Source organism: Besnoitia besnoiti, chromosome I (assembly GCF_002563875.1).
Source record: "Besnoitia besnoiti strain Bb-Ger1 chromosome I, whole genome shotgun sequence".
NCBI lineage: Eukaryota > Apicomplexa > Conoidasida > Eucoccidiorida > Sarcocystidae > Besnoitia > Besnoitia besnoiti.
In genome coordinates, this window is record NC_042356.1 from 3131086 (window position 1) to 3147475 (window position 16390).

A 16390-nucleotide genomic window follows, 5' to 3' on the forward strand; every position below is an offset into this window, starting at 1 on the left:
CTCTCTCTACACCTGTACAAGTTTCCATGCCTCCATACACACGTTCTCATACGTAGCTCTTCCGTGATCATTTCGCTTCGACAGCACCAGGCTTCCACGTGCATGCGCAGGCGGTCGCCCGCGCGATCGCGAGCGGCGAGGCGCCTCAGGTTTGCCGGTGCACATCGGTCTCCTTCTTCTTGTTTTTCTCTCCCCTCCGGTATGACAGTCTGTGCGGTGGCGGCGTGCGTGTAAGAGTCCGAGTCTCATCGCGCGGAAAACGTCTCTCTGAAGGCCTCTGAAGGCCTGTCGCGACCTCGACTCGAGAGCGCCTTCGCGCATTCCTGGCGTCGCCTCCGGTAGTCAGGCCCCTCGCTCGGTCTTTCGTGGAGGCTTGGCCTGTCACCTCGCGCGGTTCGTCGCGCGTCTTTTTCGTTTCATTTTCTCTTTCTCTCCCACGACTCACGGTCTGCGTGGGCTCCTGACTACCTCCTTGTCCCTGGGCACAGCGTTTCGTTGGTTCAGCTGCGCTCCGCCATCCGTCTCTTCTTCTCCCTAGCCCTTCATTTCTTCTTCTGCTTAGCCCTTCGTTTCTTCTTCGTCTGAGCCGTTGGCTTCCTCTCCTGTTGGGCCTTAGTCGCGATTTTCAGCGGCGGCCTCGATGGCAGCCCGCGTCGTGGGGCGGGAGGACTCCTCGTCGTCGCCGCCCTGCGCGCTGCCTAATGCCATCTCGTCTGCGCTGCGCGAGCGCCACAACCTCGCGGAACGAGAAGAGTCCGACGCCATGGACGGCGGCAGCGCCTTGACGCGCGCGCCGGCGGAGACGCCTCCAGGCGCGCTGGTTGACAGTCCGCTCGCGAGTTCGGAGAGCGAGAAGGCGCGGCGGAAGCTCTCGACTGCCTCCTTCGCAGGTATGCGGAAGAACTCGTTGTTCAACCGCGGCGACAGAGAGAAAAGACGCGCAGAAGATGCGGACGTGGGCGTCACGTTTCTCTTCGAGGCCGCGCATGACGGCGGCTCCGGCGCCGTCGTCAGCCAACGCGTCAAACAACTTCTCGCTGATGTCGACACCGAGGAAGCCCTAGCAAAGGTACGGGGTGGGAGAGAAGCGGGGAATTGAGCCGAGGGACGCAACTGGCATCGATTCAGCTTCACGCTTCGGATCTTCGCCTTCATTTCACAATGCGGGTCCACACAAGTACTCCGTGACTCGGGGGTTTGCCTCCCATATTCATACATGTATACACATCTATATATATGTATATTTATGTACATTTTCAAACATATATACTTTTGCACACGTATACATATATATATTCTTGTTGACGGTGGGAGTTTTGTGTTGGTTTTACGTGGCGCTTCGACCTCGCTGGCCGTCGGTCCAGGCGTCTGCCGCTCCAGCGGCAAGCGGCTTTTTCCGCATGCAGGTGAGCGCCAAAAGGTTTTGTCGGCTGCGCGGCGCATGTGGGTGATGAGAGGTTCCCGTCTGTCCGTGTCAGGGGCGAGTGCGCCCGAGACAGCATGTGCAGGGCGGTGAGTGAGATTTTCGCTGGCGTTGTTCAGCTCGCCGAAGGCTCCTTTCTGCTCAAGTGGTGCAAAAAGAACTTCAAAAAGCCGCACGAACGCTTCTTCTTCGTGGACGCGCGCGCGATGGCGCTCAAGTGGAAGTCGCCCAGAAAACAGGAGTCCTTCACGACGAGTAACCCGCGGGGGGAGGCGGGGGGGGGGGGGGAAGGCTGCTGTCAGGCGAAGGCGATTCGAAAGGCCGCTGGTGAAGCAGGAAAAACTCGAAACAGGGACAGTACTGGTGCAGCGCTCAGGTTTGCGAGAGAGCGGAATAAGAGGAGGGGGCGGAGGAGTTGGAGAGAGTCTTTCGCAGAATCAACAGACGCCGCATCGCTCACATCTCTGTTGAAGAGAACAGCGGCGCAGCGACTGTTGATGCATTCGAATCTTTTTTTGCATGCAGTTCCCGTGTGCGAGGTCCAACGAATCATTCCGGGCGAAGATACCGACTTCGGTCGAGTAAGAAAAAGAGCGGTTTTCCTCAAACCTTTACGCAGAATCTGCTTGACGCACGAGCTCGTGTTTTTCTAGCGCGTCATATATGCATGCATAGTGTGTATGTGCGTTGATTTTGAGGTTTTTCGTCGCAGCATCGCATGTGAGCCAGTTTCCCGGAGCGAAATGCATGATCCCTGCCTCTGCACGCTCATTACCTCGCCTTCTCCCATACACATAGTTGTATATATATATAGGTATATATATATTTAGCATCCATACACATATGTATGATATATGTGTATGGACGCTTGCGATTCGATTCGATTTGTATGGCAGTCTGATTGTGGATCCATTCAAAGCTTCTCGACGTGCTTTCGCGGCGATTTTTCTTCTTTGAGGCGCTTTTGAGAGTGACTTGTGCGCCGTTCGCTGGTTTCCGAGAAGGCCACGCTGCGTGAATTAATATGTGAGACTTTTGCTCCATGCGGCCTTCAGAATAAATCCGAGAAGGCGCTCAGCATCGAAATCGTCACCCGGGCGCGCGTGCTACACATCGCCTGCCACGATGAGAAAGTGAGACTCTCGCGCGATTCGAACTGTCGACGACGTTTTCTATTCCGCCGCGCTCTCAGAGGAGTCGCACCGAAGGTTGCTCAGTCTCGACATACTCCTAACCCTGTACACATCTATGCGTATATCGATCTATATCTATCTACCTATATGTCTGCCTCTCTGTATCTATCTGTATATCTACATCTATATATATTATTGTAGATATATATGTGTATGCGCCAGTCTCTATACATGTGTATATAGGCACACACGTGTGTATATATTTGGCTGTCGCGCTTCAGTATTTGTCAACACGCGTAGGGTAATTGGCTCGCGTAGCCCTGTTGTATCTTCATGTTCGTGTACACCACTCCTCATACCTACTCATGCTTCTGCTAGGGGTATATGTGTGATGCCCCGCCGGCTGGAGACGTCCGCTTGGATGCACATGGATAAACCCGTACAACGACGCGTCCTTTCAACAGCATTCCGCGCATGGAGCGATGCACGTGGAATGCGTCAGACGTGCAAGGAGATGTGTGTTTTATCTGTTTTGTGTTTCGCAGGAGTGGAAGCTGTGGATGAAGGGCCTTTTGCTATATCACGACATTGCGCTGGGGCAGCTCGCGAATCGCGGCGCGTCGGACTTCATTTCTCTCCAATGGCACACGGCACAGAAAGACGCGGACGGTAAGGTCTTTTCTTCTTCAAGGTCTCAAAGGGCCTTCCGCGCGGGCAGGCTGCGCTCTGTCGAGCAGCAGGCCGTCGTTCGCGAAGATAGGCGAACCCGCGAGAGGCGTCTCTCGTTTCTAAACAGACTAAGGCATGCACGCTGAAGCTCTTTCTCTTCTGAGTCTAGATTCGCTTCTTGCTGGCCGCTGCAGCTATCCAGTGTCGTCTCGCGCGGCTGTCTCTGCCCCTTCTTGGGGATAGCTTTCTTCGAAAACTCCCGTTTGTGTGCACGGTTGCTTCCACAGATGCCAGAGTCTCAATTTGTTTGGCCTTCTGCTTTTTGTCGCATCTGCGGCCTCCAGGGAAGATTGATCATCGCCATCTGCACCAGCTGCTCAAGAAACTGAACACGCGAGCAGACAGCCGCTACGTCGAGGAGCTTTTCTTGAAGCACGATACGGAGAACTGCGGCCGGTTGGGATTCACCGAGTTTCGCGAGGTGAGAAATATTCGTTGTATGTGGCTTTCTTGGGTTTAGGGGTGGAAGAGAATTCGAATTCTGTGAAGTGGAGAGGTGTCTGTTTCGTGTTTTGTAGACTTACGCATTGATTGTCGCAACTCGCCCTGACTGCGCTTTCCGTGGCGCGCCTTTACAGACGCTGCGAGCTCATAACTCTCCTTCGTGAGCCGCACCTGGGTTCCACATCCTGATTGGCAGATTTGTGTTTTTTTTCGCCTCTGCAGCTCCTCAATGAGCTTCTGATACGCCCAGACGTCGATTACTACTTTGCAGTCTACAAGGTGCCGCAGGAGGACTACATAGACGAAGAAGGTGAGATGCAGTTTCTTGGTGCGCGCAGAAGGGCTGCCTCTCACTCTGTTTTGAATTGCATCAGCAGACGTGCAGTAGGTGCACATTTTTCATCTTTTTTACCTCTATCTATTTTACATATATATATATATATATATATGCATATATATATATATATATATATATATATGTATGTATACGAAGCATCTCATTGTGGCGTACCGAAGAGTGTAGTCGGCGGTGTATTCCTGCGCGGCGAGCATTTTTGCAGGTTTCCGCAGGTTCCTGCGAGAAGTGCAGAAAGTGACGTCAGACGAAGACCTTGAGGAGGAGCTCACGAACTTCCGCAACGCAGACGAAGCGTTCCGGAAGCCGGTAGGCGCGACCTTCAAACACGAAAGCGAGCCTCACTCAAGAACCTCCACGCCGCGACCGCGCCCACGGAAGTCTGTTTTGTCTTTTGGTGTCACGCGGAAAGACGCCGTCTGCTCGCTCCGAGCAAAGAATGTGCGTCTCTTGGATGCGCAGCGCCTGAGGCCTCCCGCGTGCATCTCCGTGTGCCTCTGAAGCTCCTCGTTTCGCTGCTTCTTGTGCGGTTTTTATCGCTGTGCGTTTGTGTCTGGCTGTTTTTTTTAGGGGCCGAACGTGATGCTCACGGCGCTCGGGTTGGGCAGTCTGCTGTGCTCGGAGGCGAACAAGCTGATGGCGCCCCTGCGACAGAAAGTTCATCAGGACATGTCGCTCCCCCTCTGCAACTACTGGGTAAAGTCGTCGCACAACACGTACCTCTGCGGAGACCAGGTGAGCGCCCGCTCTCGCTTACGACGCCTCGCTCGCCGGTCAGCACACGCTGTAACGTTTTGTTTTGCGCTTCTCCGGGCAGCTGCAGACATAGGCGTGCCCAGCTTCGCGGCGGCAGTTGGCGAGTTTCGCGAGATGTTTTTTTCCTCCAAACTCGCATTGTCTGAGCCGCTCGCGCTGCGGCGTCGCGGCCTCGGGCGAGTGTTCTCTGTCTTGCGTGTCTCCGCGACCGGAGGCCTCTATCTCGATCTCCATCTTTATCTGTGTCTCTTTTCTATCTCTATATATCCATCTGTATCTGTCTCTATTGTGCTCCCTCTCTGTATCTTTATAACCATCTTTATCTCTCTACTCCGTGTCTCTCTCTCTATCTGTGTCTCTTTATGTCTCTGTTTCTGTCTCGTCATCTTCTTACTGTCTCTATCTCTATCTCTCTCTTTATCTCTCTCTTTGTCTCTATCTCTCTGTCTATATGCAGGTCGTCGGCCGTTCAGCGGTTGGGCAGTATATCGACGCGCTCCTCCGCGGCTGTCGCTGCGTGGAGCTTGACTGTTGGGACGGCAGCGACGGCGAGCCTTCGCTTTTTCACGGCGTCGGCGGCTACCAGCTCACGAGTCGCATCAAGTTCAAGGATGTCATTCAGGCCTGCAGAGACTACGGCTTCCAGGTGAGAGGTCACACGCGAGTCTCACTCTCAGCCATCTCCGCGTGTCGACGTCTCTTACGGCGAGCCTTTCGCGCGGCCTTCGCGGCCGCGCAGGGAAATATCTGCTGTATTTACCGGCGCGAAAGCGAGGAGGCGGCTTGGGCCTCTTCAGATGCATACACACATTGGCATGAATCGATTTTCGTGGTTCTGACTTGAGCATTTTTGTCCAAAAGGCGTGACGAAAGTGAATGTCAGGCGCGATTCGCGCGGCTGCCTGCGGCGCTCGGGTCTCAGAGTCCGCCTTCGCGGCAGGCGATAAGACTCGAAGAAACGGATTCTCCGCAAAAGCAAAGCCCATACATATATCAATTCATGTATATCTAGATCTAGGTTTAATTCCCTCTCTATATATTCCATGAATAAGTGTATGTATATATAGGCATATATAGGAGTGCATACATGCACATACTCAGGAATGGAGGAGGGTGGCCTGGCGGGTCGTGGCAGCGAACCTGAGCGGGGAAGATTTTGCACGTTTCGTTTCGAGTGGAATTGCGTTGTTCTCAGAGGTCAAAGTTCCCGATTATTCTATCGCTGGAGATGCATTGCAGCACGAACCAACGCATACGGATTGCGCAGATCCTCGATGAGATCCTCCAAGACCAAATTTACCGCTGCAGTGAGGCTCTCAAGCCTTTCACTTCAGTCTCTCGCACTGGCCGCGAGCGTTTGAGCCCCTCCACACCTGTATTTACCTTCTGCTGGACTCAAGTCACACAATCCAGTATACAAATATATTGAGTATAATATATATCCATATATACACATACGCATAATGTATTGTATATATTATGTATAATATATATATATATATATATATATATATATATATATATATATATATATATATATAAGCTACGTATATATAGATATGTATGTATGTATCTGCGTCATGTTGCATCATGTGCCTGACCGTCTTATCCACATATATATATTTATAGATATGCTTGTGTACGGTGTTTGTGTCTGCGTCTTGTTCGCATAGCTCGGTTTTTTGGTCTGCCGTTTTTTCTTTTTCAGCGCCGACGAGTTCGCAGCCGTCGCCTGAGCAGCTTCTGGGCAAGTTCATTCTGAAGGGGAAGGTGCCCAACGAGCGCGGCGAGATGGTTGAGGAGGGCGACGAAGAGGATCTTCAAGTAAGTGCAGAGGCGGCGGCAAGGCATTTAACTTCTGAAAAAGACAGACTCGTTTTCTGCAAAAAACACGCACATATGTGCACATTGAGAGAGCGATTGTGTCGGCGACGAAGCGTTGAGTCGATTAGTGCGACAGGCACGGGAGGAGGCGAGCGCGAAACCCACTTTTTTTTGAGAGATCTGCGTGTCGCAAGGCTGCCTCTCGAATGCGTAAATCAGACCACACCTTCGCACCAACTCTAGAATCTAAATAAATATGTTTAAGTATGTATTTATGTATGTGGTGTCCGGATCTGTATGCGCCACTGGCGACGGCGCGTTCGTGTGGGGGGACGTTTTGGCGTGCGCATGGGAATTCGTCTGCGTGTGCGTGTGTGGTTTCAGCTTGAGGAGATGGAGTTGCGTATGGCGAAGTCGCTCGAGTTGCTGGGCGACGGAGCCGCAGATCCCTGTGAGGACGACATTTCGACTTCGTTTCTACACGCTCTCGAGCCTGCGCAGCCTTCCGCGTTCGTTGGGACGACGGGTTCCTCGGTGTCGCGGCTGTCGCAGACGTCCTCCTTCTCTTCGCTTGCCAACGTCGAGGGCGGAGAGGGCTCGTTGCGGCTCGTCGCAGCCTCCTCGCCCGCGCCCTCGCACAGCGGCGGCGAACTCTTGCCGGCCGCGAGAGCCAAGCGCGGGACAGAGCTCAGACAGGGGACTTCCACGTCACTCGAGGACATCCACGAGAGCGCCTCGGGGTATTCTGTCTTCTCGCACGACTCCAGCGCCTGCCGCCGCAGCAACAGCTTCGCCGCCGGCGCCCACGCCTCCTCCGCCTCCTCCTCTTCCCCCGCCGCCGCACGTGAGGGGGCCGACGGCGGGCCGCCCCAGGCCCTGGACGAGGCCCGCGGCCCTGCCGATGCGCCCGACGCGCCCGACGCAGCGGAAGCGAGCGAGCAGGGCGACGGCCGGCGGGTGTCGCGCCTCGGGTGGCGGCGCGCGCGGACTCTGGAGCGCCTGAGTGAAGGCGACATCTGCAGAGACGCACGCGGGGCCCGGCGCCCCGGGGGGAGTGAGGCGGAGACAGACGAGGCGGCGCTGTCATCCCGGAGTGCGCGGCGCGGCCGAGTGCCGCCAGGCTCTGCGAGTGCAGCCAGCGTCAGCGACGCCAAGAGCGACAAACTGAAATACGTACGTCTGCACACGGCCCTCGCGACGCGTGTAAAAAACGTAAACTTTTTTTATTTGATGCGGCTGGCACACTGGAGGCATTGGAGACACGACGCGCAGTGTCGGGGGAGGGCGGAGGGGCGTCGGGACCAGCGCGACAGGAGGCAGCACGCGAAGTAGGGAAGGCATAAGAGCGAGGTTTTCTGTGGCGTATCTCCGAGTGCTTACATGAGGAGCGTGGTGTTTTGTGTTGATGCTGACGCGTCCCTCTCTCTCTGCGTTGGGTTTCTCTGTCGTATGCGCAGTACTACCGCAACATCGCGATGCGAGGGAAGAAGCTGAAAGGATTTGATCAACCGCGAAACCGTAAGCGTCCCCTTACCTCGGTGGATTGGCCGTCTTTTCTTCGGCATCAAGCAGCGCCAGGGCCGGCGCGCACAGCGGGAAAGCGGCGGTCTCGAGCCGGAGCCACTGGGTTGTCGATTTTTTTCTTCTTCCGCTGTTGTTCGCGACTCCCAGCAGGGCGCAGTCTGGCGCGGCACGCTCTCTAGATTCGCCGTGCTGTATTTTCTTTTTTTGCTGCAGCAATGGACATCTGTAGCATGCCTGAGTCGCGCCTGCTGAAGCTCGTGAAGCAGTCGCCGGTGGAGTTCGCTCGATTCAATCAAAAATATCTCACGCGCGTCTATCCCGCCGGTAAGCACGCGGCGCAGCCTTTCGCTGCTTGCGTCGTCGGTGTGTATGTGTGTTTCTGCGCGGCTGACGCTCACGAGCTCTGCTGCAGCTCGTGCGCAGTCGCCGATCCTGGAAAACATCCGCACGCCTCCGACGGCCTCTCATTTCCGTCTTTTGAATCGCTTTGTGATCATCGAACCACGAGCCTGTGACGGCGCGATTTACGTGAAACTCGACACCGCATCGTCGCCCTCTCGCGTCTTCTCCTGGCTCCCCTGCCGAACGTCTGCGCCGCTCAAATGCGCCCGCCACGCGATCGCACGTATTCACGCTCTTTGTCTCCCGTATAAATATTTCTTCTCGTTTCCCATTTTTTCCTCTTTTCCAGGGACTCGCCTCGCGAGCAGCAACTTCTGCCCGGTCCTGCCGTGGCTCTACGGCGCGCAGGTCGTCGCGTTGAATCTCCAGTCTCTAGGCAGCGCCACGATCCTCAACGAAGGCAGGTGCGCCCAAAGTTCAACCTCCGCCGCCGAAAGAGAAAATCGCCCAGGCGCGGGTATCGCGGGTCTCAACCCGAGCCCTGAGGCCGCCAGCGAGGGTGACGACTAGCGCGAAACCCGCCCATACCTCATCTACTTATATATATATGCATATCTGTATGCATATATGCATGCATGTGCATGCATATAGGTACAAGCGTCTGCATGTAAGTGTGGATCTGCAAGCGTGCGTATGGGCGGCGCCGCGTGTGCGGCTGTAGGGACACGCCGCCTCCTTACGATTTTGACGCATGAGCGAATGTCTCTTTTTGCAGATTTCTTGAGAACGGCGGACCTGCGGGCGGATACGTGTTGAAGCCCGCGATGCTGCGCGACCCTCAGCGGCCGTTCACGCCCTCGCTTAGCGAGTTGAGCTCCTGCGCCGAGACCCCTGTCCACCTCACCATCAAGGTGAGACACGGGCGGCATACCACGACAAGAAACAAACATAAGGCAGGCTGGCGGAAGCGGATGAGCTGGGGCTTTCCACGCATGCATTTTCTGCGTAAAGTTATATGTATTTATGCAAATGTGTAAAGTTTAGGCACATCATCGCCTCGTGTATGTGAGAGCAGCGGGCGCCTGGAAAAGGGAGTGTGTCTTCAGGTGAAAGCGGGTGTCTGCAGACCTGCGCACTCGCGAGTATTCGTGTTGTTTCGTACTACCACGTCCACGGTTTAGGACGGCGCGGGGAGCGGCGTAGGAATCTGATCGCCTCGAGTTACACCTGATCACTCAGCCAGACAGATAGGCTCCCCCATATATGTACATAGGGAGAGGGACTCACGGATAGATGGATTCTATATATGTAGAGACACGCCTGTGGACGAAGAGATTCGGGTTGGTTGATGCTTTTTGGTAATCAGCCCCCTAGAGAGATGTGCACCGTCGCCTGCGTATGGGATTTTCGCGTCTTCTCAGTTTTTTTTAGCCAGACTGGCTGTGTGCAACACAGAACACTGGTGTGTCGCATCGCCCTCGGCCTGGATCGCGTCTCTTTTTCCGTTCTTCGCAGGTGTTGTCGGCGCACCAGCTGCCGCGGCCTGTGGCGGACATCTGGAAGGGCCCCTCGAGCATGCACAAGATCAAAGCTCGCAAAAACACGGACTTCTCTTGCCCGTTCGTCTCGGTGTCCGTCCACGGCCTCAAAGGTACGGAGGGGCGACGTATGCGTAGATAAGCAGTTACGCACGGCTTTGTGGTCGCCTGTGCACCAGCTGTCTTCTGCGGCTCGCCGTTTCGGCATCCGCCCTCTTTTGCTGAGTCGTCCTGCTGCATGCGCGTGCTTCAAATTCATGTGGGGCAGCACTACCGCAGAGACCTACATGTATTTACATATAACTCCACATAAATTTATATATGTATATATGTTTACATGGTGCATCCTTGGCGAGGCGTTGCGTCTTGTTGACCATCGACTCCTCTTTTGCTTGATTTCGGTGTGACTCCTCACTTTTTTCAGCGGACGCATTCCTCTGAAGTCGTTTGAATCGGGTCGTATTTATATGTTGCGCACGTGGCCTATTCATGTCGCGTATCCTCTTTGCATACACTCTCGCGCGTCGTCTGATTCGCTTACCCCAGAGGATACAAGGTCTTTCCGGACGCCTACGGTAATGAACAACGGCTTCAATCCTCGGTACGTACCCTCCGAGGCCGCAGATGTGTGGCATTGTTTTTTCAGAAACACCCCTCGGGCGTCCTTTCTCCGCGTGTGCGACGAGTGACATGGGCGTCTCCTCTCTGTGTTGCTCCTCTTAATTGCGGCCGCGCGTAAACGGGGCCAGACTAGCTGCGCATATCCTATACAGGAATACAGATGCAGAGGCGTCTAGATTTTCACTTGTTATTTTGTTCCCCGTGTGGATGCTCGCGCGCACGTTTGGATGAGGCCGTTTCTTCTGTTCACGCACCTGTATATGCATGCATATTTGTGCGTAGATTTCTGTCCGCATGGGTGACGTAGGTCCGTCCTCGTGACCTGCGAGACACAACGTGTTTCGCTTCGCGTTTACCTTGTCCTCAGTTGGTCGTCGCCGGACGCCACCTTCGAGTTTGTTGTTCACGCGCCCTCTGTCGCGCTGCTCATGTTCAAAGTCCAAACGGCAGATCCTGTGCGCAGCGAGTTCCTCGCCGCAGCCTGCTTTCCGCTCGACGCGATTCGGCAGGGGTGAGCGAAAATCTCTCCGGCGGGGCCAGGCAGGCGGAGGATGCACACACATGCATGCATGAGGCTCGCAAGCAGCCTGTGGATGGCGAAACAGGCTCTCCGCTCCGGGGCGGCGCGGCCGCGGATTCCTGAGACCCTGAAGAGCAGGGCGCACACATTTATACATGTATATATATACATACACATGTGTATATATACATGGATATATATGTCTACATGTATGTACATGTATGTATATGTATATATATATGTATATTCGGGTATGCCTGTGTATCCAAGAAGTCGTTTATGTGTATGGGCGCACGGCTTGGCGCTGAGCTGTTTGCGCAGTTGGCGGGTCACGCGCGAGGCGCGCTGTGCATCTGGTGTGTTTCGCGTTCTGTTTTTTGTCTGCTTTCAGAGTTCGTTGGGTACCTTTGTTCGATCGGAAGTTCTGTCTGCTGCGGTGGAGTGGACTCCTCGTCTACTGCCGCGTGGTGCCTCTCGAGCGCGACGAAGCCACAAACACCTGGAACCGTGAGCGTCTCTAAACCCTAAAGGCTCGCCATAAAAACTAAACCCTACATTGAAGGGGGGCTCGTCAGGCGTTGTCATCCAGTCTGGGGCATCCTGCCCGACTCTAGTTTTCTTGTGGTCGCTACTCGGCGGGTGGGTCGCGAGGCGAGGCCGTGACAGAGGGAGATATGTAGACACACGGCGCAAATGAGCGTGCAGAGGCGTCTGGAAGTTTCGTGCGCACGAAAGCAAGTCGGATCTATATGTAAAAGTATATCGAATGACGCGAGCTGCGGAGGAATATGAATTGTGTAGAGGTCCCGTGTGAGGCCAGCCTTTGCATTTTGCGGGATTGATTCGAGGCCCTGATTGGCGCAATTTTCTTGCGGGCTTAGTGACGAGGGTGACACATAAGGTGCAGATGGCGGAGGATTGGCGCCAGTTTAGGGTTTAGGGTGTGCGATGGATTTCCGCCCCGATGAAGCGCAGTGATGCGTAACTTCGTGCTTGCCTCGCGTGGTCGCGAGAGAAGTTCTTGGTGTTTTGTTCCGCGCGTCGCTTCCGGACTACGACCTCGGGGGCGCTATGGCCCGTGGGACGTGTACGTGTGCTCACGAGTCGCGCGCCGTCTCAATGCGTTGGAGTCGTGAGTTTCACCCTGATTTCGTCATTCGTTGCTCTGTGTTTTCAGCGGCAACGAAGGCTGGCGACGAAACTGCGCCTCCACCCCCGGGGCTGTTGCCCTGATGTTTGAAACCAGGCAGTGCAGGACTCAAGAACAGGAAATCAGAGATTCACCTGCCCGCCACCATAGATGTATTGGGAAGCACCCCAGCCCGGGGTGCTTCCCAATACATATATACAAACATATGTATAAATATATGTACGCGCTTGCGATACATTATTACATCAAATATATGTACCTGAGTGCATGTGCGCGCATTGTGTCATGCAAGCGGAGGCTCAACGGGTGCTGCGGCCAGAATGATGTAACGGAGGCTGCGCGGGCGCCTCGGGGTTTGTGGTGGTTGCGCCAGGTGGGCGAGAATGGAGCGTGAAGGGGGTGGACGCGACAAGGGAGACGACTACGTTGAAGCGGATCGCGAAGAGGGGACGCCAGAGATAGAAATGGCAGTTTTCACGGAGCGTGAGGGAGGGGAAGGAGAGGAGGCAGCACAGTGAACACTCCGGACGAACGGATGAGGAGACAGTGATTCACAATTTGTACTAGCTATGCGCAGCAGAAGCGACCCCTGTCCCGGGGTGCCTTCCTTTTAGTTTTCCTTGGAGAGCGAGGCCTGCGCTGACGCTGATCGAGGCGCGCGGGCGAATTTCTGACGGGCCCCGCGGCCAAGCGGACTCGCCTCAGAGTTTCGTGCGGAGGCATGGCGCTATGAAAGGTGGGCGGTGGGAAAGGCGTGCAGAAGCGATGCGAAGGCGGATGAAGTCTCGGGTTTTGACACTCGATGGTATCAACGGTGCATGTACACCGGTTTTTGCTACCTCAGGTGTACGTACACCTGTTGTGAGAAGCATAGAGAGGTGACCCGAAGTTCGGGTTCGTGTACGATTGAAATTCGTTGCCACGGATTTCAATCGTACACGGCGGGTGCCGGTTTCCCCGAGAGGTTGTTTCTTTTGTCTTTGTTCGGGTTCTATGCGTGGGACCCGTCCAGTGTGTTGCTGCGTTTAGTTGGTGAACGGAACGGAGGCGAGAACCTCAGGGAAGAGCGAAGTACGTGTGGAGCAGGTTTCGATTCGGCATCCTTTTGACGCGTTGGATCCTCTGGTGCACAGGTCTTTCTGAAACGCGCCACGATCTCGGGCTCTTTGACTTGCAGGGTCGTAGTGCATTGCTGCATCTCGTTTCGGTGCCGAATGCGGAGGCATAGACTCGAGCTCGCTACGTTTCGGCCCGTATCCACGCGGACGTGCACGTGAGGATATTTATTCATGCGTGCACAGAGGTCTGATCTCCACTTCATGCACTTCGAATCCTGCATGCATGAGCCAGTATGTACACACACCCTCGGCACTCCCTTAGATGGAAGCGTGAATTTCGCGTGCCTCAGACGATTTCACCTTTTTCCAGCGTCAATTTTATAGTGAATAGACAAAAAACCACGACGGACGACGCTGGCTCAGCTAGGCCATGTATCGTTATTATCACATTATAAGTAGCTATCGTCTCTGTACATCCGCGATCCAGAACTGTATAACTCAACTCGTATAAACAAAGACATTACAGTACGAAGTGAAGCGGAGTTACAAACCGGTTCACCGGGATGCCGCTTTGCTCTGCGGATTCGCCATCGCGACCCAAGAATCAAATGTAAGAGACAATTCTTGGTCCAGCGGTTCACCCGCGGGTTTGATGTTGTGCCGCAGAATCACTCAGAGCTCTGAAAACGTTTGACTCATCAATAAGAAACAAGGTCACAAGCCTAGTCTTAGCAGCGAATCCACAAGGAAGTGCCAGCCAGTCGCGTTCACGACAATCGGCGTCGCGGAGGTGTCAGGCATCGAGCGGGAAACAGCTGCAAGCCGTTTTTGACGTTTGCGTCTCGCCGACCCTTTAGCTAGCGCTACACGAATATCCTCCATGCCTCGGTAAAACAATGCAGCAGCCATCCGGACGACTGTCCCCAAGCGGAAGTGAAGTTACAGTGAGGGCGGATCGACCGGGCTGACTTCCGCCGATCCCGGCCCACGCACTAGTGTGCGCCACTGTTTAGTGAATCCATCTTACACCAGCGCGTGGCGCAGGTTCGCTACGTATAGAGGCTACTGAGCGGTGGTCAATGACTTTTCGGTATTTTCTCGCTTGTGTGTATAACGAGTCTACAGTCATTGCGCATGCTGACTTGCGCGTTCAGTAAGGAATGACAGTCGTCTCCGTGCGACCATGCGACCCATCCCAATCCCCACTAGATGAGTAGAAAGATAACCAAGGGGTTGGCCTGCACTGAAAAACAGCAAAGTCCGCAAACCGAATATGTCACGCGATGTAGCTTAGCCGAATGCTGGCATCCTGAGAGAGTGCCCGGCACACGACATCGAGCACACTAAGTCGTGCTCCAGCTAGCTGCCCATTGCCTCACGAGGTGATCTTCATGGATGAGGCGGGCGACGTTCAGAATGAACAAAGGTGACGCGTTTCGCTTGGTTCTTTGCCCAACCTCAGCTAAGCAACGTCGAAGCCAGGGTCACTCGCGACAGCTCCCGACCGCGGAAGCTGTGAGTCTTGATTCCCGGAAGCTTGGTTGAGAGTCTCAAGTCTGGCGACTCGCGCTCCTCTCTGTCGCCTTGTTCGTGTCGTGGAACACATCGTGAAAGATTCTGTCGCTATCCCGTAGAGGCGTAGCGTCGTATCCCATTGCGCGCATTTTTCCCGCAGACACGGCTGAGTATTTCGCTGGACGGCATCCCGTTTCACGTGCCGCTGCTTCTACGCTGCCATCCTTGTCTCAACTGTCTGAGCAATCCGTATTCGTCATCTCTCAGCTACATGTGTTCTGCTCTCATTTGTGTACGATGAGATTCACAGCCGGCCATCCGTTTATGCTGTCTCTCAGCGCCTTCGCCGTAGCTTCCTTCGTTCATGCGATAGACTCCCCCGCCGGTGATGCAACGGGAAGGGCCTCAATGGACGCTACCACGGCGCCGACAGCCGAAGTTGTCGTGAGCGGATTACGATCCCTCGAGCTCTTCGACCCCAGCGAATCGTATTCGAAAGACTCTGCGGATGTGCCTGGGGCGTTTCTGTCTCTCGCTACCGCATCTGAACTGGGTCCTTCTTTTTCAAAGACCTGGGCGCGATATCCCTCCGTTGCGTTCGTTCCACCCGTCGACATTGGCGGGGCTCCTCTGCCTAGTTCGCTCAGAGCTGTGGACGACCCTGTAGACCCGGAAGAGTTCTCGTTCGTGATTGCCCGCGCCAAAGATGAGTTCCTCGCGAGCTTGTCCCCGTCCGCCCGGAGGCAGTGGACTCTGTGGTTGAAGCGAGGGGGCGAGACACCTGGTTTGTTCCACCGGAAGGAGGAAAATGAAGAGGCGGTGCCCAGTGGAGGAGGGCTCTTTCCGAGTGCCCTTATCCACACGCAGGGCGTCCACGATGACAAGACACCATTCTTCTTTCCGAGTGCCCTTATCCACACGCAGGGCGTCCACGATGACAGGACACCATTCTCTAAGAAACAGAAGGACAAATCGACTTCTCACCGCAAGCTCGATGGCCCGGGCTTGCGAGTTCAACACAAACGGAAGCTGCCTCCCTCCGTAGCGCCGCCCCTTTCAACGGCCGATCTACACCCCGAAAAAGACGCAGCGACCTACCAGGATCTGCCGGCTGCGACAAGCATTGCTGCCATTTCGCCAGATCCACAGACACCGCCACCGCCGGCAGAGAACCAAATGAACATGCGCCGCGCTGATCCCGACCACAAATCGCTATCTGATGCAGTCGCAGCCCCTACACCAGGTGTGGAAGTCGCCACAGGGAAGAAATCGAAACGTGCAGTAGGCGCGTCATTGAGTGATAGCGCAACGCGGAAAAAACAACGTTTCCGCCCTCGCAGTAACAGGGACGCTCAGCACCCCGACGCAGGCACCGGCACACTGCGTGCCGATGCCATGACGTCTTCCTCAGTGACCACCGGAAATCAAAATTTGGCACCTTCCGTGCCGCCTACATAG

At 55.0% G+C, this 16390-nt stretch overlaps 2 protein-coding genes across 2 annotated transcripts; both read left to right on the forward strand.

Moving 5' to 3' along the window:
* Positions 1 to 640: 640 nt before the first annotated feature.
* Positions 641 to 12442, forward strand: BESB_004680 (phosphoinositide phospholipase PIPLC; the record flags this gene model as incomplete). The annotated part of the gene is made up of 22 exons (XM_029359223.1): positions 641 to 1069; positions 1543 to 1678; positions 1949 to 2004; positions 2479 to 2556; positions 3102 to 3230; positions 3575 to 3706; positions 3952 to 4039; positions 4290 to 4393; positions 4655 to 4819; positions 5298 to 5486; positions 6036 to 6147; positions 6549 to 6664; positions 7049 to 7837; positions 8122 to 8182; positions 8402 to 8512; positions 8880 to 8994; positions 9306 to 9441; positions 10046 to 10181; positions 10615 to 10669; positions 11057 to 11200; positions 11601 to 11716; positions 12387 to 12442. The coding sequence occupies 22 exons, from the start codon at positions 641 to 643 to the stop codon at positions 12440 to 12442; spliced, it is 3453 nt and encodes a 1150-aa protein (XP_029222136.1).
* A 2787-nt stretch (positions 12443 to 15229) lies between these two features.
* On the forward strand, positions 15230 to 16390 carry BESB_004690 (uncharacterized protein; the record flags this gene model as incomplete). Its single annotated transcript, XM_029359224.1, has 1 exon — positions 15230 to 16390. One exon carries the CDS (start codon positions 15230 to 15232, stop codon positions 16388 to 16390), a length of 1161 nt encoding a protein of 386 aa, XP_029222137.1.